The 26,044-nt window shown below is 32.4% G+C and overlaps 1 protein-coding gene across 1 annotated transcript in view; it reads right to left on the bottom strand.

Annotated features, from left to right (window-relative positions):
• LOC124538491 (nephrin-like) overlaps positions 1–26,044 on the bottom strand; it is a 136,589-nt gene that overhangs the window by 108,071 nt on the left and 2,474 nt on the right. Inside the window, exon 2 of the mRNA XM_047115570.1 lies at positions 2,541–3,075. Coding sequence (XP_046971526.1) covers positions 2,541–2,628 — 88 coding nt within the window. The 5' untranslated portion in view covers positions 2,629–3,075. The remainder of the gene's footprint in view (positions 1–2,540; positions 3,076–26,044) is intronic.

Raw genomic sequence — 26,044 nt, 5'->3', positions numbered from 1 at the left:
CCCAGACCGATTTGCAAAATTCACTACGACCAAGTTGCGAAAATATTTATTGCAGTTTTAACATTTATTATCAACAAAAAATACAGTGTAAATTGTTGTTTAGACTGTAAATCATTTTTAAATGAAATTTATCATTGCGTTCATAAGTTTTCCAATAAAGATTCTTCGTACATACAAAAGATTAATCATCAGCAAAATTCAATATTATATTATTACATATAATACTTAGAGTCGAGGTGAATCAGTGAATGGAATACGTGAGCCGAAAATAAAAGAACGTAGCTTTAAATCTATCGAAGGACCACTCAGTTTCGACGTGGAAATATACTTGTATAAACAGTTAAAAATTATCAAACATTAATTAATAACTTTGTTTTGAACCAGCGAATTTAGAGTATAGAAGTTATTGTACCAAAATAAAAAAATATTTTGCGCAACATTCATTGATTTATTTAATCATTAATTTAGTACTTACACCTGGTCGGGATTAGACGACCAAGGTGGGCCAGAGAGAGTGGTTTAGACCTTGCACTTGAAACCAGAATAATGGTAGACTATCCAAACATAAGCAATCTTTCGCCAAACAGCAAAACTTGTATAATATTGTAGTGTGCGTGAACTCGTGTAAGTACACTTAATTCCTAAGATATGTATGATACCATGAAAAAGTGTCTAATATCATCGAAATTCTGCCACATGTGCATTCCACCAACCCGCATTGGAACAGCGTGGTGGTATATGTTCCAAACTTTCTACTCAATAGGAGAGGAGGCCTTAGCCCAGCAGTGGGAAATTTACGGGCTGTTACTTTACTTTAACTAAGATATAACATTTTAAATTCATATTGATTAGTTGCGGTTGGCACTAATAAGGTGATACGTTTCCTCGAATACAAGTCTATAGTAAAAAGTTGATGATGATATTGGATAAATATTTTATTACTAAACTATATGCTACGTGTGTACGCAATAAACACAAAATCTACAGGATGGATTTTCATACTGTTTTAACTAATAGATAGAGTGATTCATAAGGAAGATTTAGATGTATGCTCGTACACTTGAAAATGTTATGCCGACCAAATAGAGTTGTATGTTTCTATAAACGTTTTATATATACGTTATTGTAGTCGTATCCTGGGTCTGGTAGCATTATTACGTAGTTTTCAATTTGTAATGGCTTTCATCTAATTGTAATTGTTTGTGTCTTTAAGTCAAATCATGTAAGCTGAATTATAATCATTTGTTCTGATTCCAATGAGTTGAAATTTAACTGAATCAATATCATTTCCAAAGAAAATAACCTTTTTAAGGAACCCCTCAACGAGAAATAGACATGGTTTTTTATTTAAGATATTGTTAATAGAAACTGCTTTAACAGTTAATTTATGTTAGTTGTCATAAGTTAAGTTTCTTCAAAAATTAGTTTACCATTATATAAAAAATGTTTCCACAGTTGGAAACATAAACGAAAACGATTTTAGTACGTAGAATATCAACTTTATACTAGACAATAAAAAGTACGCACGCAACCAAAAAGAGATTTTCGTTGCGATCGAATTCGTATTTAATAATTTGTGCGGTCGCCGTTTGCTTGGATGACAGCTTTTGAACTATTCACAAGTCGATGGCATTGATCCCGAGTCTGCCAATTAAAAAAGTATTACTTTCAAGAAACCCTCCCAGTAAACCCTTGCAGTATGTAAAATAACCGTGTGCCTACTCTCGTAGTTTGGAAGGCACGAAAATGCAATCGGTGCAGTTGTGTCTGAACTTGTTCTATGAATTTCATAACATAGAATAATAAAAGTGAAGGAAAAAAAGATGTACCTATGCATCTGTACGTATACGTAGTTTGCTCGTCTTTGACATATCATCAAACATTATCATATAAAAGATTACACACTTAGCAATTTATAAGTAAAATCCTTAAAATAAATACTGTATAAAACAACATTGGCCATAGTTTCAGATATCCTCCAACTCATTATTAAGCCCCCCGTACATTATTGACAGAGCACGTGTGATAGTCGTCCGTGCGAGTATATCCAATTTGGCGATCCGCCAGCATAAGAGGGTCGAATGCGACACTGCTCTCACTGATACTGAATTAAACGGCACTATATTGAAATATGTTTGTGGAGTCAATAATTTAGGACTTATATTTACGTGTCTTAATGTTTATATTACAGAACGTATTTATTTTAATTTCAATAATAAACTAAATTTATTAAAATTAATTATTAGGAGTGCAGATCAGAAAAAATATTACGAGTACTAAAATATAAATCTGTAATTTAAATATTCTTTTCACTTAGTGCTAGGGCTTTGTGCTAGCCCATCTGGGTAGGTATCACCCTCTCAACAGATATTCTACCGTCAAAGAGCATTACTCATATTCTTTTTATATTATTATAATTATATCATTACACTGTAATAAATATCTTTAATAGAATCCCTATCCTTATATATCTATTGTGTATATTCTATTCTGGGTTAATAATATAAAATAAAATGTTAAATAAATATGTTTTAACTTACTCGCTTCCACGATCTCCTCACTCATTCTAATCAGGGTCTGTGTTACTAATAACATCACTAGCACATACAAATTCATATCTTTCGACATTTTCACAATTTTTTGTCCGAATCACTTCACTGTGCCACACCATATATATTTCGTTTGTTGAAGTACTCATTGATATTTTGCACGCAAAACCTTATCTTCAAATTACGAAACTGTTATTGTTGAATCGTTTGTTTTTCTCAAGCTTGTTATTTGTTGAAATATGTGCATCTGTCATATTTTATGTTCCACATTTTGTACTACCCTCTTCGAATTTCGAAACTCTTAGTTAAACACTTATCTTTTTTAAATATATTCGTTTGTTTTCTATAACGTCGTTTAATATCGAATTTAATGTCACCAAAAAATTCGAACGTTCACAGTTATTTCCTAATCCATCTCCAAAAATATAATTCTATTTTCGTTCATCAAAGTGTCATAATATTTGGACGCGTTCCAAGATATTTTTTCGTCAGCCGGCGAAAATTTTGCGCGACCGGAACTCGAAATCTGAAAAGAAATATTATTTTTGATAAAGTAAACAGTAAACTTCTGTGGGTGAATCTATCGCAGAATCACTTTTATAAATAAAACTCTTCCAATATGTGTGGGGCGTATAAACAAATGCTGTTCCCTCGACTTCACCAAATAAAGCCGTGCTTAGAAAACAACTTTACGAAAAAACAATCTGCGATGTTTCAGAGGATAATCCTGTGTTTATTTTTAATTTAGATTTGCATGATTTTTATTTCGTATACATAATGAAAAAGAAGAAAATAATCTATTGTCTGTTTTTATATAGAATTTGTAAAAAGAATAATACTGTTATTAATCCAGTTTCATTATTGTTTTATCTTTAAGCAGGAAGCTTCTCTTCCGTTTGCTTTCTTTCAGAATCAAAATTAAAATATTCTTTAATTGAATTCGCTAATACCTTACAATCACGTTTAGATCATAATTTGAAAAGATTAAATTAAATTTAGAATATTAATGTTTCATAATGCACGCTGAATCAAAATGAGATTGATCACCAATAGCCATAAGCTACTTTTCTCCTAAAATGATATTATTTAGATACGTTAACTGGAAAAAAATATATAATTGTTTTATTTTTATGTATAGGTCACCGACCTATAAATAAAAAAAAAACTGTGAGCTGTATATCTTTATGTTTTCTTACGTAAGAAAAAATAAAGATTCCTCACTGCGTCAATACGCCACCGACCATGGGAATTGACATGTGACGTTGTGCTTCTGGTTGCAATTATCCTTTGTGAAGGATACAAAACAATCCTAAGTATTGCTTGTATATACCTATATACGTGATTAGTACCTTTACAGACGGATTTGCACTAAGTCCTTCCACCAATGCCACCAATCATTTATACGGTAAACTTTTCTGGTTTTTTTGGAGATTGTAAAAAATTATAATTGTAACTGTTAAAATTATATTCTTCATTCCCGTAGACTCTTGTAAACTTTTTTAAAAAATTAGAATATGTATTAAAAAAAAAAAGAAATCAAAAAGCCCGGAATACAATGAAATAACCACGTAGAATAAATAAGTAGGATTATCTTTATTTATATTTTAAATAACAATATTTTAATCTACATCTCTATTCAATAAGACAATCTATTTCCAAACTCTAATTCCACATCGACACCTGGGTATCTATATTCCATCATTAGTCACGTCGAGGGTTCGGAATGTTTCGACCACGAGTCACTTCCGTCGCTCCAATAATAATCCCCTCCGGAAATGACGTTCCCGTTGCCTTGAAAATATTAATCGATTCAATTACTCCTAGTTTGGGTAATTAAATGAAATGGCGTTTTTACTGACGCTGTAGGAAATGACTATTTTCAACCTTTGTAAATATAATTGCTCAAATAGTTGGTAATTAAATGTTTGTTAGCGTTGATCGATATGTTGAGTGAGATGTTTGAATACGGCCAAGTTCGAGTGGGACTCGTGTTTAGAAGGTTCCGTACAATTATGAAATGAAAATACATATTTAGATAATATATAGATCGTTATCTAACTGTGCATAATAACTAAATTCCAAGTGATTTCAGCGTAGCAGACGTGTGTTATTTTTTTTATCGGTTTATGCTAAACAAAAAACGCTAGGAATTTTATTGGAATGCATGATTTTCTGTAAATTTCGGCAGGGATAAGGCCCCTCCCTTTGAGGGGAAGGTTTGGAGCATTTTTCACCACACAGCTCCATTGCGGGTTGCCATTGATACATATGTGACAGAATTTCGTTGAAATTAGTCACATGCAGGTTTCCTCACGATGTTTTCCGTTACCGCTGAGATGGATTATAAATACAAATTAAGTATATGAAATTTCAGCGGTAATAACTATCGCTATTCCTAAAAATTTAATTGTTTTTTTATTTTTTATTTATAATTGTAACTTTATTATAAAGCACAATGGAAAATGAATTTCGTGATATCAATTCTGCGGATTCAAATAGTTACATACGTATAATTTATGTTTGTATGACAGATATTCGTAAACCCATTGCTTATATATTAAAACTGTTTTGCATTTATATTGCAATGATGAGCATCAAAATGATTTTACATTAATTGCATTGACTTTAAATATAAAGTAATTAAAGAGTACGCGAAAATTGATCAATTAATTTTTGAGTCAGCCAGTAAATTTCAAATAAAGGAGCACGATTAAGATTTGTGTAAATTATAGTTAAAGGGGTGAGCCAAAGTAATTCCATTCGCAAAAGATTTAAGATAGTCAGCCTAATTTATTGGCACCGTGACAATAAAAAGGACTTAATTTTGCAATATTTGAAATTCGTTAATTGCTTTACTCATACTTTAATGATTATCAAAAAATTCAAAATCAAAATAAACTTTTTTCAAGTAGGCTTTTACAAGCACTTTTGAATCGTCATTTTACAATTAAGTGAAGCTACCACCGATATTATTTTAATCAATTCGTGTGTTGATAGAATATCTTACATACCTACTTTTGAGATACTTTTTCTGTGTTATAAATCATCGCCTTCGATAATGGTACAAACACTCAAGGAAATATAAATTATTTTGAACAAAGCCACGGACGGAAACTAGTTTATAATTTTAATGACATTTTAGTAACATAATGATATAATTTCTATTAAGACAACAACATCACACATATTACACTGATCCCAATGTAAGCTAAAGCACTTATGTTATGAAAAATCAGAAGTGTTAATAATAATGATAATCTACGTCGACTCGGACGAGAATCGAACCCGAGACCTCGGAATGGCGTACCCTTGAAAACCAGCGTACATACCACTCGACCACGGAGGTTGTCAAATTCTATTGAAAAAAAATACATATGCCTTTTATGTTGTTCAACATTTATTAATTTTTGATGTTAAATATCTGACAGTTTGAACTGCTAGTGCTATGACACTTTCCTCTCCTCGCCCCACGCCTCCTCCCCGCTACTGCCACACATACCCTTACGTGTATACAGCACGCACACTATAATAAATACTCCTTTCTTACTACCATGAGTAAAAAATATTTATTTTACTAACGGAACTCTTTGTTTTTATTATTATTACTAGCGGCCCGTCCGTACTTCGCATAAGTACGGACATAAGTTTTTTGTTACTCTTTTCCGACATGATTAACTAATTTACATAAAAGTCTTTAAAACTGATATACCTAAACCTTTCTTATGAATTCCTCTGTCTATTATTGAATACCGCATGAAAATCCAGACATACGTGGCCCGGAGGACTTTGTTTTATAATATGTATTGATATTTAAAATTATAAATTCGATAATATACATCTGCCATCGGTACAATGACGGTTTAGTATTTTACTATTTTTGTCGTTTTCGTTAAAACAATTTCTTTTCATTAACAAAAGTCCAGGCTGTCGTTCGGTTTCGATAAGCATTCATAAAAACAAGATAAAATTAAATTACAATTTGTCAAAGGGACGTCAGATCACCATGAGGGTGCACTGTGTCCATTAACGACGGCTTATCTTCATCACTAGGTGTTAACGAAAGAATCTCATTAAAACTTTTAATTAAGTTACATTCAGCTGCTGTTTTTAAGAGGGTAATTTTTACTAATCATTCTACGAAATATATCATTTAAATTAATGTGTGTTGTAAAGGCGTTAGACTGTCTTGATTGAATTAGTTTTAATTAAAATTAAATTTAAACTATTATCACGAAAATTCATCAAATATTTTGGTATTACATACAATAATATACACTTACATACATAATTATATGCAATCAAACAAAATGAAAAGGATCATTAAAACTCAATTAAAAAAAATGTATAACTGTTATCTTCACCAACCCGTGGAAATCATTGGGACAGCATGGTGGAATATGTTTCAAACCTTCTTCTAAAATTTTAATATCAAAAGCTGTCTTTTAAGTAAAGCATTGTCTTCAATAGGACAAAACAAGGAGTAAAACCACACAATAAAAAAAATTCCAAAGCAGTTTATAAATAAGGAATTTCTAAAGAAAAGGGTTCTACATTTGAGAAATATAAAACCCCTTTTTTAATCTGTTAGAAAGGGACAAAAATCAAACAACGTGCTTACGATTAAAGTGTTTTAAACGATAACTTAAAACATATTTATAGTTTTATTTATTACTTGCCTTTAAACTTAATTATCAACACTAGAATTTATTGTACAAAACAGACGCATACAAAACAAAATAGAACGCTTAAGAAATTAACATCAAGAACTAAATATATTATTAGGGGACGATTCGAAAGATGTCGTCAAGTTAAAAAAAGACCGACCAAGTCCCAAGGAACATCCCTGCAAAGTTGTTGTTGCAGCTGGTGAAATGAAAGCAACGCTGAGACCAAAGGACTTATCTGTTAAAATAAGTGCAGCTATAAATTTGTCACTCATTACATCGCCTTTTGATGTAAACCCTTTGATCCGAATGACATTTCGTAAACTAAAGATGATGTTCGTTCGGTAGCACTCGTTACTCATGTGTGGTTTTCGGTTATTGTTTTACTAATTATAGCAACAATTTTCGTTGGAGATAATGACGTGTGAAGTGAGAGAGAAATGAGTTCGGTATGATCAATGTGTTAGAAAAACTGGCGTTTGAAAGTAATGATGAAGATTAATGTGTGTTGAAAATATATTATTTTCTTTGAAATTCATTTCAATTATTTCTTCATAGAGGCGATATACATATGAGTGTAACTATTATTATTTTAGTTTAAATTTTCTATTATATTAATAGAAAAAATTGTTTGAAATGATGCTTAAATTATATAATTATGTAACATGAAGGTATATTTTAGTGTTACAAAAATCATGGTTATTAGTTAAAAGGCATGAATCTTAATCGAACAAAATGGATTCAAATCTGAGCACCACTTTGTTTTCATTTACTTTCAGAACGTATTTATGCGGCAGTTCAATATTTATAAGTCAACTAACATTAAAGATCAACCTTAATTATTTAATAGAAATGTTTTAAGTACTATTATTACTAATAGACAAAGGTACCTATGTCTCTCTGACGGGTTCCAAGGCTTATCCCAAATAAGATCAACGAATGTAACTAAGTTTTTCAATCCAGGGATTCTCAGGAGTGTCCGAAGTTAACAAGTTGGAGGTGTTGCACTCCCGAGCCTGTAAGCACGTTAAGTTGTGGCTTTTGCGGCTGATCTACCTCTAGCGTGGCGGGCTGTCCCACGGGACTCCGAGATTGAGGCTGCATTGATTTTCGCACATACGAATACTTGTATATTTTAGCTTACTTAACCTATCCAGTTAGAGAATGTGGATACTACTTTTCACCTACATGTTTACACCTTCTTAATTTTTTCTACTATATGTTAATAGAAATATGTATATTTTCATATACAAATGAAAAGAGTATATTTTTTTTATTGTTTAAGTTGGCGGACGAGCAAATGGGCCACCTGATGTTAAGTGGTCATCATCACCCATAGACAATGACACTGTAAGAAATATTATAAATACTTACTATTCCTTAAATCGACAATGTGCCACCGACCTTGGGAACTAAGATGTTATGTCCCTTGTGCCTGTAATTACACTGGTTCACTCACCCTTCAAACCGGAACACAACAATACTGAGTACTGTTATTTGGTGGTAGAATAACTAATGAGTGGGGTTACCTACCCAGACGGGCTTGCACAAAGCCCTATCACTAAGTGAAGTATATTATTTTCTTTAACTAACAAATGCATGATAATTATTCTTTAAAAAAAAGCAATTATTATTATACATTTAAAGCATAAATAAAGTGTCCCCTTAATTGTAAACACGTATAGATATAAATTTAATATTTGATCTGGTTGATTTAAAATGTAAAAACTCTGATAAAATATTGAAAACAAAAATGTACCGTGAAACGAAACAAGAAACGTTTCAACAAGATAGAGGGGCGTTATTTACAGAGTATTTACGTTCTATTTCCTTTTTCCTCGATCTATTAAGTACATTCCTGGAATCTTGGTGGGCTTCTTTATTTAAATATACTTTGCCTTCTCGGCGCCTGCGCAATTAGGATCACCAAAGATGACAGTGTCAAATGGAATGTCACTTCGTGTCACCGTTGAGAACGAATGTTTGAAGAACGCGCTTTACATAGATTCGTTTATTTTTAAATTTATATTTTAGTTTTATGTGTTCGTTTATTTATTTATTCTAATGTGTATAAGCAGAGATATAGCAAGTTCTAAAATTAAAACATTTAATTAATTTAACGAAAGATAATTTCAATAATTCGGAATACTATAATTTTTAACACTATGTTTGTTTTTATTTTTAGATCATATGAAAGTTGTGTTTGTTCCAATACATGTATTTAATTCGACTTAATAGTATTGACAATACGTTTAGTTTATTATTGAATACTTTGCTTTTGATAGGAACATACCATTGTTTCAAATAAATAAACATCGATGTAATTAGTTACTCTATATCAAGAGTTAATGAAAAATCTATTATGTGCGATCTGGATTACTTCCAAATTCTGATCTCATATATTATCGTCTACATACTTCTCATATGGTTATACTGTGTTACCAAAACTATAATGAAATCATTACATAAAAATGACTTGACAAATGCAAATGAACCGACGAGGCTGATTTTTTTGTATGGTGAGTTGAAATTGTCGACCTCGATTTCCTATGTCAGTCGGCCGTCATCTTGAAACAATTGTTGAATTTGATTTTTTTTGCGATAACTTGGTATGCATGATTCAAGATTTTGATAAGATACTTTTCTGTTGCTTCATTTACGATCTTCATTTGTGGCTCTTTATTGGTTCATGGTTCTTCAATGTACATTTGACTGATACTGGGAGACGCATTGCGTTTGTGACGCTAAGGTTCTAGTTTTAATCTATATACATATATGTATAGTTTTAACATATATACATATATGTATAAAAGGGGAATTGCGACTCGCTGAATAATCACGATATCTCAGATACTATCTATCACCTACATAAATTGAAAATTGACAGGTTCCTTATAAGATGAAGACCCTCCGCTATGAATTTAAGAAAATACAAAAGTACGAATTTTACAAAACTTTGCCCCTAAGGGCTTAAAACAGAGGTTGATATTTTTTGTTTTATATACATATTTCACGCGGTTAAAGCCATAGGTTCAGCTTGTATTATTGTATAAGCAGCTTCGCTTTAAAATACTATTGACATAACAACAGCAAATTTAAATTTCTTATCATATTAGGAAAATATTTAAATGAAAAAAAAAATACAAGATTATAAATATATGTTATAAGTAGCGATATATTACGTATGTTCAATTCATATGCATTATGTAAAGTAATAGCTCTGTATAGTAGTTGTTAACGGATACACCCCCGGACGGCCGAAAGCCGACAGTTTTACCGCATGACGTATGCCATCCATCACAATTGATGCACTTGCATAGCGAGGTCGTTTTGATAAATAAACACTACTCCATCTGAGTACAATTATTTCAGTGCGTTTCTTAGATCAGTCGGTTTTAATTTCACATACCTATTTAATTGCAGCGACGCATATTAGCCGGTAGCTTTTTATTATTAAACAACTCAATTAAGAAGGAGGTGAATCTATCAATCAACTTTAAAAAAAGAGGTTTTAATTCGGTTGTCATTGTTACTTAGAGTGAAGTGAACTGGAAATCGTCACGTAAGAAAAAGGCTTTGTGGTCAACCCGATCTTCCATCTCTTTATTTTCTCTTTGTCTCTTTCTATTATATACAGGTTACTTTTAATTATTACGAACGTTGCTGGTTTATTTCATTATGTTTGTTATTTAATATATGACATATAGCAAAAGCAATGTCGTTCCAACTGGGTGGTCCACGACACCTCGTTTTATCATGAGACTAGCATACTACCGTTTGAATTTAACAAAATGTTTTTGTTATAACCTAAGCCTGCTCCTTATTTCAGCTTTCTGCCAGTGGAAGTCCAGTCAAAATTAGTTCAGCCGTTCCAGATATTAGCCGGAACAAACAGACAGACAGGCAATAATTATAAAAATGTTGTTTTGGTTATACTTTTTATACATACATGTGCATTTATTAAATAGTAAGTTTATTATTACAAATAGACACTCCAACTTTATTACACGTATAGATGTTTACTAAATAAAGACTTATAAACAACTATATCACACAATCACGCTAAGCGATACATCCGCCCGTATTCAGACTAGCGATACGATCAAAGTTCATCTTTTCGAAATTATTTAAACATATTAATAATCAATCGTACAGATTACAGCGTACGAGTATAATACAGTTAATTATGATGAGTCTTAAATATTAATAATTAATTAAGTTAAATTTAAATTATTATGACTTATTTATGTATTTTCATTACTTTACTTTTACTTTACATACTATAAGACACACTACAAAAGAAACTATTAAAATTTCGTCCGTTTAAATATATTTGGTGGTAGGGCTTTGTGCAAGCCCGTCTGGGTGGATACCACCCACTCATCAGTTATTCTACGGCTAAATAACAGTACTCAGTATTGTTGTGTTCCGGTTTAAAGGGTGAGTGAGCCAGTGTAACTACAGGCACAAGGGACATAGCATCTTAGTTCCCAAGGTTGGTGGCACATTGACGATGTAAGTAAAAGTTAATATTTCTTACAGCGTCATTGTCTATGGGTGATGGAGACCACTTACCATCAGGTGGTCCATATGCTCGTCCGTCAACCTATAACATAAAAAAAATATATATATTTTGTATAGCTATATATAGGTTTATAGATGGTAAGTACACATCGACCCGTATGTATGCCACTACAAAAAAACAATCGTTCTCATACCAACCTTGGGAACTAATTAATTATGTTCCTTGTGCCTGTAGTACTCACTATACTACACTAACTCTCTATTTCTTCAAACCGTGCTAACATTTCCGGACTGTTTTCGCCGAAGAGTAGTTGGGTTGATGATGTTAAGGATGATGGTATCGTCCTAATATCGGTAACCATTCTAGGAAGACCAGCACCAACGCTAAGGCGCTAACGAGATGGTCCAGTGGCTAGAACACGTGCATCTTAAGCACCACTATATATTTGTGCTTAATTTTGTGTTTATAATTAATAATAAAATCTCGTGCTCAGCGGTGAAGGAAAGCATCGTGAGGAAACCTGCATGTGTCTAATTTCATTGAAATTCTGCCACATGTCCATTCCAATAACCCGCATTGGAACAGCGTTGTGAAATATGTTCCAAGCCCTCTCCTTAATGGGAGAGACAACATCGCATACATCACATACTGATCCCAATGTAAGTAGCTGGAGCACTTGTGTTATGGAAATCAGAAGTAACGACGGTTCCACAAACACCCAGACCCAAGACAACATAGAAACTAATGGTAATCTACATCGACTCGGCCGGGAATCGAACCCGGGACCTCAAAGTGATGTAACCATGAAAACCGGTGTACGCACCACTCGACCATGGAGATCGTCCAAAGGGAGAGGAGGCCAATAGCCCAACAGTGGAAAATTTACAGCACTAATGTTGCACACATATATAAACATAAACTTATTGGCAAACACAAGCAAACAAGTGCGGCGTCTAATTCCTATAATTGGACATAGCTTATATTATATCGAGATCGGGCATTTTTAATCAATATCGTAGGAAATTCAAATATTTACTTAAACAAATTTAGTTTTTATTAATTTATCACTAGATGGCATTAGTAGTCTTTTGGGTGGATTTTCAGATGAATTCCATATTAATAAATTGAAGGAAGTATTCAAGTACACAGAGTATAAACTCATCAATTAGAACTGGAGCAGTGTTGCAGAAATATCGGTAGTTTAACCTTTGAACGAGAAATCTTTGACTTCATCATTATCCTTTCCCCAAAAGTTTAGTACTACCGATAATCTTTGAACAAATCTAATAGTACCGATTACCAATAGAACGAATAGATCGATTGCTTAGGTTAAAAGAAATGTTTTTGCAATCGACAGTATCAATAGTTTTAATTAATTAACTTCGAATCGGGAGTACGAAATCTATACCCTAAAATTACTTATTATACACATCACCTAGCCATTGGATGTATTGTTGCATTAAAAGATTATATTTATTTTATAAATGTAATATGTATGTCTGTTTAACCGTCTATTACACTTTCGCACTATGAAGCAATCTTGAACCTTAAGGAAGAGGGATATAGACTAGTTATTTATACGAAATAACTAACGGTCAACCACTTAATTGCTAGTAAAGCTGCGGGTGATAATTAGTAAACTAAACCATGAAATTAAAGTAAGGAATTGAGGCATTTTTTTCGTGAAGCCTCACCTATTTACAATTGTAAATCACACAAAATATCACAGAATTTTAAAACTCTGATTTAAATATAGGCCAGTTTGCTTGTACAAATAGGATGTGAAATATAACTTGACCTATAATTATTCAGAGTGAGAATACAACAAGAGGGTCAAGATAAAATGGTTATTCAAACAGCAAACTTCACGTTTGAATAATAGTATTTAAATGTAGTTAACCACACAAAACGTCAAGTGTAACCACAGGTATCGTTGTAATTATCTATGCCGACAAACATTGTTATAGATCGGCATGTCGGCATATTTAGACCGACAATCGCTGTATGAATATTTACATTAGAATAGAATTCTTTGCATGACTTTTACAATTCTGAAAGTAAAGATTTTTGAATATTTTCTACATTATGCTAAAATCGGGGACACGATTGGAACAGCTTCTATCCATTTAAACATTTGTCGTGATTTTGAGTGCAAAAGATCTATTTGTAATTTCTTAGCGTTAGTTATTGATAGTTTTGTTTTTGGGATTGACGACAATAAAATAGGAAGACTGCTACCTCCTTGAATCTTACATCTTTATAATATATCAAGGAATAGGTCTTCTTTGCAAGTATTTATATGAAGATAGAACTGTTTATTAATAGGAAAGTATAAGACAAATCTGAAATGACGATTTTAAACTTTGCCGTCTCGTAAATTCAAATTGTTTATAAAAAATACATTGGTAAAAAAGGCGTATTATTCGATACAAGATTTTGTAGATGATAAATAAATAAAATTTTAACAAAAAGAAAAACCGACTTCAAACAAAACACTATTTTAAAACAAATGAATATGCACGAAAAAGTAATAAAAATAATTGCGTATTCAACATATTTTTTAGAGTCTTCCTAAGTTAAATGAAATGAAAAATATTAGACTACTTAAAAGTCGATTTACGATTATATCATGTAGTTATAATTATTGTTATATTTGGAGCCGGTGTCAGCCACGGTGCCCTTGCCCCAACAATCAAAAGAAAGAAGCGATACGAGCCCCTTGATTGATCCAGTATATTATTGTGTAAAAGGTAATGTGTAAAAAACATATTTGTTAAAGTATTCTCGTATTGTTTTTTGATAGATATACTATAGGGTTTTATTGGCTGACACCGACTCCAAATATAACAATAATTATAACTACATGATATAATCGTAAATCGACTTTTAAGTAGTCTAATATTTTTCATTTCATTTAACTTAGGAAGACTCTAAAAAATATGTTGAATACGCAATTATTTTTATTACTTTTTCGTGCATATTCATTTGTTTTAAAATAGTGTTTTGTTTGAAGTCGGTTTTTCTTTTTGTTAAAATTTTTATTTATTTTTTGATTTTAAGTGAAGCTGATGTTGACTAACTAATTTTTTTTAATATGGATAGATTAAACGTTCCGTTTATATGAGTCAGAAACTACTTCGAGGACAATTTCAAAGGAAACTTGCGAATAAAGCAAAAATAGACTTTCGAAAATGCGGATTTAATACGTCACGCGGCGTAAACTTCAAGGATCCCTCGAAAGAGCTGTAATCGAACTCAGCAAAAAAACTTTGAAAAAGACCAACTATATTTCGTACATCATATGACATCACATCACATACACAAAATTTGATTAAAGATAGTAAGAAATTCTGCCCCATATCGCACCCTAACTGCGAGCCGTATAGGAGTTCCATCACTACATAGTATAAAACAAAGTCGCTTTCTCTGTCCCTATATCTTTAAATCTACGCAACGGATTTTGATGCGGTTTTTTTTAAAAGATAGTGTGATTCAAGGGGAAGGTTTGTGTATATAAAACATGAACAATATAGTAAAGAAACACTGATAATTTTAGAAGTTTGCGATGTGATGTCGTATATAAACAAATTCTGTAGTATATTTAGTATCAGTATTGCACCCGTGCGAAGCCGGGGTGGGTAGCTAGTTGATTATAATATTCGACTATGATAATTACATAAACATAACCACATTACGGAAGGTGACTCAAATATCCAAATAACCTATAAATAAAAGATTCGACCGAGTATCGCTAACGTGCTCCTCAGAATTGTTCCGTTCCCTTCCGTTCCGTTACTTTGTCATGGATCCTGTGCTCAGAACCTTACCAAACTTTCACCAAATTACCCTTGAAGTATATATTTTATAATAAAAAAAGAATTATCAAAATTGGTTAACGTGATTTTCAGTTATTCACCTATTTGTCGCGCATATACATAATGCAAATTTAAGACTTATGTCGTTTTCACATTAATACCATCATCGGAAAAAAAAATAAAAAAAAATTCTATTAACTAACATGACTGTATTTTTTTTTATGTTGAAAAAGAGTAATTTCTACTGAGTTTTTTACCGGTTCTTTTCGGTAGAATCTACTTTCCGAATCGGTGGTAGCTTCACTTAATTGTTAAATGACGATTCAAAAGTGCTTGTAAAAGCCCACTTGAATAAATTATGTTTTGATTTTGATTTTATCAAAAAAAAAATGCTATAATTATTATAATAACTGTAACTGAAACCTTTCCAGCGCTATTCACTGTCAATAAAATCAATAACAATTACACGGCTAATTTCAGACATTATAATTATAAATATTTTTTTGTCCGTGACTTCACTTGCGTTTTAGGGATCGGTTGTCAAGTTTTCAGAAATAAAATATAGCCACGTCCATCCTTGGAATTCAAATTTGTATATATATATATATAGTAAATTTCGTCAAATTCAGTTCAGTGATTGGCAAAGAACGAGCGACAGAAAGACAGACACAGACAGAGTTACTTTCACATCTATAATATTAGTATATAAATATAGATGATACAAGAGTAAACATTGAGCCAAAAATCATACCCAACAACAACAACAACAGCCTGTAAATTCCCACTGCTGGGCTAAAGTCCTCCTCTCCCTTTGAGGAGAAGGTTTTGGAACATATTATTCCACCACTCTGTTCCAATGCGGGTTGGTGTAATACACATGTGGCAGAATTTCTATCAAATTTGTCACATGCAGGTTTCCTCACGATGTTTTCCTTCACCGCTGAGCACGAGATGAATTATAAAGACAAATTAAGCACATGAATCAGCGGTGCTTGCCTGGGTTTGAACCCGCAATCATCGGTTAAAGTGCACGCGTTCTAACCACTGGGCGATCTCGAAAATCATACCCATATGAACAATATCGTTTAAACTCATTTTGTATTTAAGTAATATGAAAATTGCTTACATAACGTTTTCTTATTCTCAAATAGATGTCTGATACGGAACGAGGTTAAGATGGCTCAGATAACGGAAAACGTGGATCCGATCTCAGCATAAGATTAGTGGTTTAGATGATTTTTACTGTGTATAATCTATCAAGTGATTGACGACCTTTAGGAAAACACTTGGTGGTAGCTTTGTGCAAGCCCGTCTGGGTAGGCACCACCCACTTTTCAGTTATTCTACCGCTAAATAACAGAAATCAGTATTGCTGTGTTCCGGTTTTAAGGGTGAGTGAGCCAGTGTAACTACAGGCACAAGGGACATAACATCTTAGTTTCCAAGGTTGGTGGCACGTTGACGACGTAAGGAATAGTTAATATTTCTTACAGCTTCATTGTCTATGGGTGATGGTGACCACTTACCATCAGGTGGTCCATATGGTCGTCCGCCAACCTATACCATAAAAAAACTGTCGTATGTATATAGGCGGTGGTATAATGGCACATTTACAGGCTACTTTACTATTGTTACTGAATATTTTATTGTCACCAGCCAAAAATTTGTCATCAAATATATTTATTTTGCTCCTATTTAAGAATTCCATTAAAACGTCTATCTCAGAAATATGTTTATTACGATCTTGATATTGCGTGGGATTTTAAGTCGGGGAGATGAAAGAAATAAAATAAACACTAACATTTAATTTATATTTATATAATAAGCCGACACTTACATCATCTTGCTTAGTATCAGCTCAGTCTATTATGGATGGTACTCACTCGCGCGATGGAGCGATGCGAATGCGATAAGCATAACTAATATTTACTCCCATAAAAGCTTATAAAAATTATAAGTTTTTTTTTGCGTCATATGCCTATTGGCTAATGTCTTTAGTTTAAATTTCGGGTCGAACTATTTATAAAAATATTTTTTCTATGCCAATATTTTCTGTAAATGACGGAAATGGAAACATTTTTGGAAATTGATACTTTAATACTTGAACCTATACTCTTGAAGGTCACGCTGGTGTATTAACCATTATATATATAAAGAACTCACCCATCTCAGTGCACAAACTTATGCACTGTTATATCTGCTGAGGTTGATTAGATCTTCTCCTAAATAAAGAATGCTTATTAATTCAGGAAAACTGGTTATAACTGGTCTTTTCTAATATTTCTGTCTTCTTTCTTAACTATGCGAGAATGAATATTTTAATTGCACATGTATGGCAGCTGCTTTAGAAATGTTTCTACGTCGCAACACTTCCATTTTGCTTATTACGTAATTTATGACGTCAGATTTCACACGTACAGTCTACAGTTGCATGACGATGGTTAAATAATAATTAAACATTATAATTACACAAAGTTGATCATACACTCTTAATTAAATACATAAAAGCCATTTTATGCTTACAATTTATATAGACATTATAGTCGTGCTAACTAAAATAGGCATAACCATTAAGTACGTTACAACATAGTAGGGTAATAATATCTAATTTAAACGTAAATCCTGTACCGTATAATGAAGTCGAGTAGAATTATCGGAATCGGTGGTATTACCGTCGCGTTGGGCGAAATAGCTTCAACAAAAATGTAAAATTTTACAGTCACTTCATTGCAGAGGTATGTATGGTCATACCTATAGTAATTTTATGACACTATCACTTTGTTAAGTACTGTTAGTTACAGTACAACACTGTTATATTTCAATACTATTGTTTGGCAGTAGAATTACTGATGAGTGGATGGTACCTATCAGAAGGGCTCGGACAAAGCCCGCGAGATATTCTATTTGATAATTTAATTAAAAAATATTCCGTGGCAGTGATAAAAATAAATTATCTGTGAGACTACAGATATAAATAAACATGTCGTAATGATTCCGGTCGGTGTATAATATATACGCAAAGTGCACTTGACTTTCATAATTCGATGGCATGATAATCTGGCGCATCCGGTGACGCAGGACCAACTTTTTACTTTAACTAAACACTATGGAACAGATACATTGCACTTCTATAATTAAAATTTTATATGAAACATTATAGATAGAATAAATATAAACAATATGTTTTAAACACAGTATCTAAAACACTATCGACACACACATAGAAGCTAGTCACTAGGAACATCACGACAGTTAAGACACATAGATACGTAAAAAAAAACGTTATTCGAAAGATTCGAAATTTGAAAATTGAATGTTTTTTTTTTAATTTTAAATGGAAATTTAAACGTCACAGATACAGAAGTTTCATCAGAACTCAATACATGTAACATGAGCCTAAAGTCAAACTCCGTCACACGTGATTTGCATTCAAATAGGCTAGTTTTCGTATAAATTACGAACCTAGCTATACTAGACAACTCCCCTCGTAGTGAACCTACGTACCTAAATTTGAAACTTCCTCCGTCCAAACGATTTGCAACTATGTTACTTTGATAGGCCATTGAGCGGAGCACTGAAGTGATTTGCAGTGTTAAAACTATGTTGTAAAATTGTAACTAATCACGTCTGCTTATTGAATGCCATTTTTGAAAATCGAATTCCGATTATATTAATTTCAGATTTAAAAACGTTTCTTTTTTTATTAAAACTGATACATTGACAAAAGAATAGCTAATAATTGCACAAAACCCTACTGAGTATAACATTCGTATTATTTTCGTATAAGTTAATTTTTCATTACAATATATGTATAGCTAATTTCTTATTGTAACCGAATCCTCGAATCCTTTATTTAAAAAACATCCTTCACAACAACTTATTGATTGTCAAATTAAAAAGAACTGCGTCCGAAAAGAAAATACCATTGTAATTCAATACTCAATTAAGCACAGGCATTTTTTAAGGTGCAAAATGATTAGACTCTTAGATTTGTATTTATAGTAACTCATTCGTTTAAAAGATGACCCCGTGTTTAGAACGCGTGCATCGTAACTGATAATTGCGGGTTCAAACCCAGGCAAGCACCACTATAATATATGTGCTTAATATGTGTTTTAAATTCATCTCGTGCTCGACGGTGACGGAAAACATTGTGAGGAAACCCACATGTGTCTAATTTCATTGAAATTCTGCCACACGTGCATTCCACCAACCAGCATTGGAACAGCGTGGTGGAAAATGTTCCAAGCCCTCTTCTTATTGGAAGAGGAGGCCTTATCCCAGCAGTGGAAAATTTACAAGCTGTTACTTAAAATTATTATTATTATGGTATCTTTACTAATTTTAAATTTAGAATGAAGAGCTCACGTAATGATAGTAGTAAATATCTATGAGCCATTGTCTTCTGACAGTGTATCTACTAGATTAGAGTTGATTGACATGAGAGAAAGTTAGCAAATTTTCTTATCAATACCTACAAAAAAGCATTAACTACATACTACGATAAACGCTTATTAGGATTCCTCCGGTCAGGGTATTTTTTTCTAACCGGTGGCAGTCTTTAATTTAACAATCAAGTATGTGTAATGCTTCTATCTATATTTACATTATAAATGTGAAAGTTTCTCTGTCTGTCTATCGCTATTTCAAGACCGCTGAATTGAATTTTATGAAATTTGGTATGAATTTGAACTAAAGGAAAAAACATAGACTACTTTTTTGCCTAACACATGACAACCAGCACTCTAAAACGAGCGACGCCGCAGACGACTACTATTACAATAATAAATTTGATAATTCTCATCATTGCAGAACTACTTTCATGTCAATGTGTAATATATAATAATATATATTTATCGCTAATAACACGCGGTCATGTTTACTGAACGCATCTTTAATCGAATGGAAGTAATCTGACATTTAGAGCAAGATCTCTGTTTTGTTTCCTCGAGACATCCTCGCTAATGGAATGTTGGAATTAACTTTAAGGCCACCATCCACTGAAAAGATTATTTTTAAATACATTAAAATATGTATCTCTTTTATGGTATAGGTTGGCGGACGAGCATATGGGCCACCTGATGGTTAGTGCTCACCATCACCCATAGACAATGACGCTGTAAGAAATATTAACTACTCCTTACATCGTCAATGCGCCACCAACCTTGGGAACTAAGATGTTATGTCCCTTGTGCCTGCAGTTACACTGGCTCACTCACTCTTCAAACCGGAACACAACAATACCGCGTACTGTTGTTTATCGGTAGAATATCTGATGAGTGGGTTGTACCTGCCCAGGCGGGCTTGCACAAAGTCCCACCACCAAGTAAAAGCAGAATATATGCATGATCTCTTTTTACTATCTATTACTTTAACTAATTCAATGCTTTCTTTACATCCAATACTCAATAGTAAGAAGCTAAACTTATTTATTTGCTTGCTTCCAACTCTGCTTTTCTATTTCTACGACATCCAAATGGTCAAGATTTTGCGCTAAAAATTAGATACTTATGGCCTTTTAATTCTAAAATGAGCGAAATAGTTACAATAGTCGCAATTGACGAGTATCATCTGACATCTCACCTTGGTCATTATGAATTTGGTCATAGGAAAATGGTTTGATACTTTAAGTCCAACTCACGGCGTACGCTCATTGGTCAAATCAGGAAGTACTAATTTCTATCATTGGTTATTATTTCATTATCAAAAGTCACCGACCAATGACTATCAACGATTCAGCATTGACATTGCACTATGTGAAATGAAATGTGTTTTAAAGTGAAGCTAAAATCTGCCTTATTTTGTTGACTGACTATAGTAAAAACATATTGTAAATTCTCGTATATCATAACTTTCTGTTGAGAAATTTTAAGAAAATATTCGTTTACAAATTAACGCTTATCTCATTTATCTAATATTTCACTGACTTTATTAAAGCTATATAAAGACTTTCTATGAGAACATTTAATATGTTTTATAAAATATTACGTAATCGCTCATTCGTAACTTCAGACGCTTCGCTTACGGCTATTCTGTTATAGAAATAATAATAATTTAATTCATTTTACAAAATTATACAGCTTTTTGATATACACATAAATATTTCTTAAATTTACAGTTGTAACCTAAAAATGCAGTGTTAACAAATCCAATTAGGTATATAAATAGGGCCCCCGTGTTTAAGAGAAGACTTAGGGTATACTTATATTTATCCTTTCCTTTTTTAACACAGGCTAGTGGATCATCAAATGAACCATATGATAAGTGGTCAACACTGCCCATAGACACGTGCGCTGTAATTTTTATCATTAATAACTTCACCTTAACCTTGGAAACTGAAATCCCTTGTGCTTGTCCCGAGTATACCTTGATTGTATTATACAATTTATTAATTAATAATTCAAAAATAGAATTCAATAAAACCTTGATTATAAAATTAAAAAAGTTGAAAATGAACTAAAGTTCCTTTTTTAAATTTTGTTCGGCTCTGTATTTTCCATTATTAATCTATCTGCGTGTAGTATTTAGGAGACTAATTGATAATGTGTACATGAATCATGCTTATATCTCATGTTTCCCTTTTTCTGGTCACTATATTGATATTAACTGTCACATAAATCCTTATTGAACGCTCGTTTCCTTTTCTAAGTGTCAAATATAATAATAGAAATGAATGGATGTCAATTTGTCTGTCAATCGAGATAGAGAAAATAGATTTTGATTAATTCGTTTTGTTTGTATTTTATATGAACTAAGTATAGATACCCATTACTATAAAACAATTATAATAATTTATAATACAGTGTTTTACTTTCCATTACCTCCCTACATATAAACATATGCTAGATATGTAGTTCTCAATTGTAACGGCATAATTTATAATGCAGATTCCAATAGGTTCACATCCAATTTAATTCAGTAAAGAGAAACAACCCGAGCCGATTTCAAATGCCAACAAACTTGCCATCCCTCAATTATTTTTTTTAAAAACATATTCCAAATTCCTTTAGTTCCAAACTATTAAAAAATTATCAAAAAAAAAAAACGATGCCGAATCTTTAGAATATATAGGTCCTAATATATTCGCTAAAAAGGCTGATATATGACGTTTTAGAAATAAAATAAACGATCAGATGATAAGTGGTCACCTCTGACCTTAAATATTGGCCTTGCTAATGCGCTGCCAGAACATGATTTATGTTGTTATATCCCTTATTCCTGCAAGCGAATTTTGGAAACGGATTATCTACGACCGATCACGCACATGCATTAACATTAGTTATCGAGGTATACCAAAAACAGCATAGACCTTCTTCATCGTTTTTATTAGTAGTTTTTTTTTATTTTTTTATAATATATTATCATATATTGTCACAGGCCGTCACAAACACACAGGGTACCATTGAAAATCAGCATTGGGTTTTTGGAACCCAATTTGGAAGCTGAATGGTAACCTTTACGACACGTTAAGTATCATTGTGTTGTTTTGTATTGTTGTTGTTTTTTTTGGATATTAATTTAGTGAGTAGTTATAGTTGGTTAACATGTTTTTATGTTTGTTGTTTTTCTTTTTTTTTTGTTTTAAATTTTTTATACTTCTTTTTCTTTTATTATGTAGTGTGTCCTAATAAACATTTCTTTCTTTCTTTCTTTTATCATTCATAATTTATTATTAGTCTAGATTATAATAAACAAAACACTGTGCGTATGTATTACAGTTATTAAAAACGGGTTTTTAACTATGTTATTATTTTTATTTGATGGAGCTCGATATTTCGCCATTGAATGTATTGTTCATGAGACTGAAATTTGTGAGTAGATGTTGACGGCATTAGAAGTGTCCATACATCGGAGCACCTTTCTCGTAAGTTTTCTGCGTAAACACTGGTCACCACTACCATTGTCACTTTCACCCCTAAAATTGTAAAAAAAACTGTGTATAGTTGTGTGTATAACACAATATCACACTTAATTCATGAAGATAACTATAATAAAAGGTGAATAATTGTTTTATTTAGTGGAAAACATTTACTTAGAAAACATGTGAGGGAATATAGTATAAGAGAATAAAACTTATTGATGTTACTGAATTTCAATTCCTCTTCGGGTAAAAATATGGTATATGCAAACCTGTACATTATTTGATGTAAGAAAATATTGTACTACTACATATTATAAACCAAATTCTCTGTCTGATGGTCTGAACCGTATGAACTTAAAAAAAAGGATGGATTTTCCTATGGCTTTCACATATTGATAGAGTAGTTCACGAAAAAGATTAAGTAGTATAATTGATTGAGAAGAGATCGCTACATTAGCGATAAGACCGCCTCCTATGCATCTTTCTCAATCATGTTTAAATTATTTATTTATTGGTGTACAATAAAGGGTATGTTGATTTGATTTTTATTTGATTTAATTGAGATAAAAATGATGATGAAGAAAAAGTATGGCAACATGGAGTGTTACTGGCGTGTGTGAATAAATGAGTTATACAGATATCCGAACCCAACATGGGTAGCTAATTGTTCAGAAAATAATAATTCTGTAGAAAATTAACAACAACAACAGGCCTGTAAATTTGAGGAAAAGGTTTGGAGTATATTCCACAACGCTGCTCCAGTGCAGGTTGTTGAATAGGATAAGGTAGAAAATTAATATGGATACCAATTTTCAACCCAATTTAATAAATACTTGATAGCATTACGGAGCGTAAAAGTTCTTATAGAATAATTTAACTTGAAACTATGTCACTACTTACAGATGATGCAAACTGATCCCTATACATACACATTACTGGTGGAAAGTTTTAAAAGTTTCACATATTAGAGTCAGTAATTTTAAAGTTTCAGTTAATCCGTAAACAGAATACATCGAACTCGGTCTAGCTTAAGTCATAATATTAAACAGGGACAGTAATATCTTTGTCTCTCTTACACTAAGTGTAAAAGTTTGGAAGTAGCTCGTAAAGCTTCTACTGCTGGGCGAGGTTCTAAGGTATTATGCTGCTAATTGACGGTTACATGTGTTTGAAATAATTCCTTCTGATTTTATATTATGAAACATGTAAATAAACGAATGGTCCAGAAATTGTAGATTTAGCATGTGAATGAGCAAACCACGTCATTCCAAAGATTGATAACTGATAAGGAGGAAAAGTCCTGAAATGCAAATTATGATTCGGAAAAATCCAATGGAGAAATAGATAAAACAATATGTCAACAGATCTGCTGGTTGGACGAAAAGCAGATAATTTTCATTTTAAATACTAATATTAATACATTTTAGGAATCAGGTCTTCAATTATTCGATTTAACAAGATCTACCTTCTTCAAACTAATGGCTACTTCTAAAACTCAATATTTCTATCTGAGTCATTAGATAGAAAACTTGAATCATAAGTGAAAATTGTCCCCGATTCATTGTCATCATTCACATGTGCTAATAATTTTTCTCGACATCGACGTCAAAATATCCTAAAAATGTTGGACCAGCATTCTATTGCAACAGAACCAAGACAGAGTAATTTCCAAAACTCAAAAAGAGTGGGCTTTTTCAACCAATAATAAAACAATTTTGTCTATTTCTGTTATCCATAGGCCGCGAAGCAAACAATATAATAGCGAATAAATAAGCTTAAGTTAAAAGACCCTTACAAAACTATCCGAATATGACAACCGGAATTTCACACTTAAACAAACATCAATATGGACTATAAAAATATTTGCTATGATCCGAATGAAAGCCGTGACTGTGTCAACGACAGTAGTTAGTTAACCATGACGCGTTCTATTTTTTTTAATTACGTGTGTTTATTCATTGGGTCCAATCACATGATTGATGATTCTACTCTATTTCCCTAGTATTATAACTAGTAAATAATAAATATTGGACGACGTCACATACATACATCACTCTGATCCAAATGTAAGTAGGTGGAAAAGCAGAAGTACACAGAAGTGGAACACAGAAAAGGAACGACCTTTTTCTTCATCGATTCGTCCGAGAATCGAACCCGGAGCGGCGTACCTATGAAAACCGATGTACACGCTACTCGACCACGGTCATCAGACTAAGCGAATAGAGTCGAAAAATGGAGGATTAGGCAAATACGTTGCGTAATACACATATTTTGAAATTACATTAAATATTTTAGGTATTTTTATGGTATAGGTTGGCGGACGAGTATATGGGCCACCTGATGGTAAGTGGTCACAATCACCCATAGACAATGAAGCTGTAAGAAATATTAACTATTCCTTACATTGTCAATGTGCCACCAACCTTGGGAACTAAGATGTTATGTCCCTTGTGCCTGTAGTTACACTGGCTCACTCACCCTTCAAACCGGAACACAACAATACTGAGTACTGTTATTTGGCGGTAGAATAACTGATTAGTGAGTGGTACCTATCCAGACGGGCTTGTGCAAAGCCCTACCAACAAGTGATTTCTTGATTGTTTGTTAATTTAGAAATCTACTCTACTCTT

The sequence above is a fragment of the Vanessa cardui genome, chromosome 20 (assembly GCF_905220365.1).
Source record: "Vanessa cardui chromosome 20, ilVanCard2.1, whole genome shotgun sequence".
In the NCBI taxonomy this organism is placed as follows: Eukaryota; Metazoa; Arthropoda; class Insecta; order Lepidoptera; family Nymphalidae; genus Vanessa; species Vanessa cardui.
The sequence above is the reverse complement of the archived record's forward strand: the minus strand, read 5'-3'. Positions and strand labels throughout refer to the sequence as shown.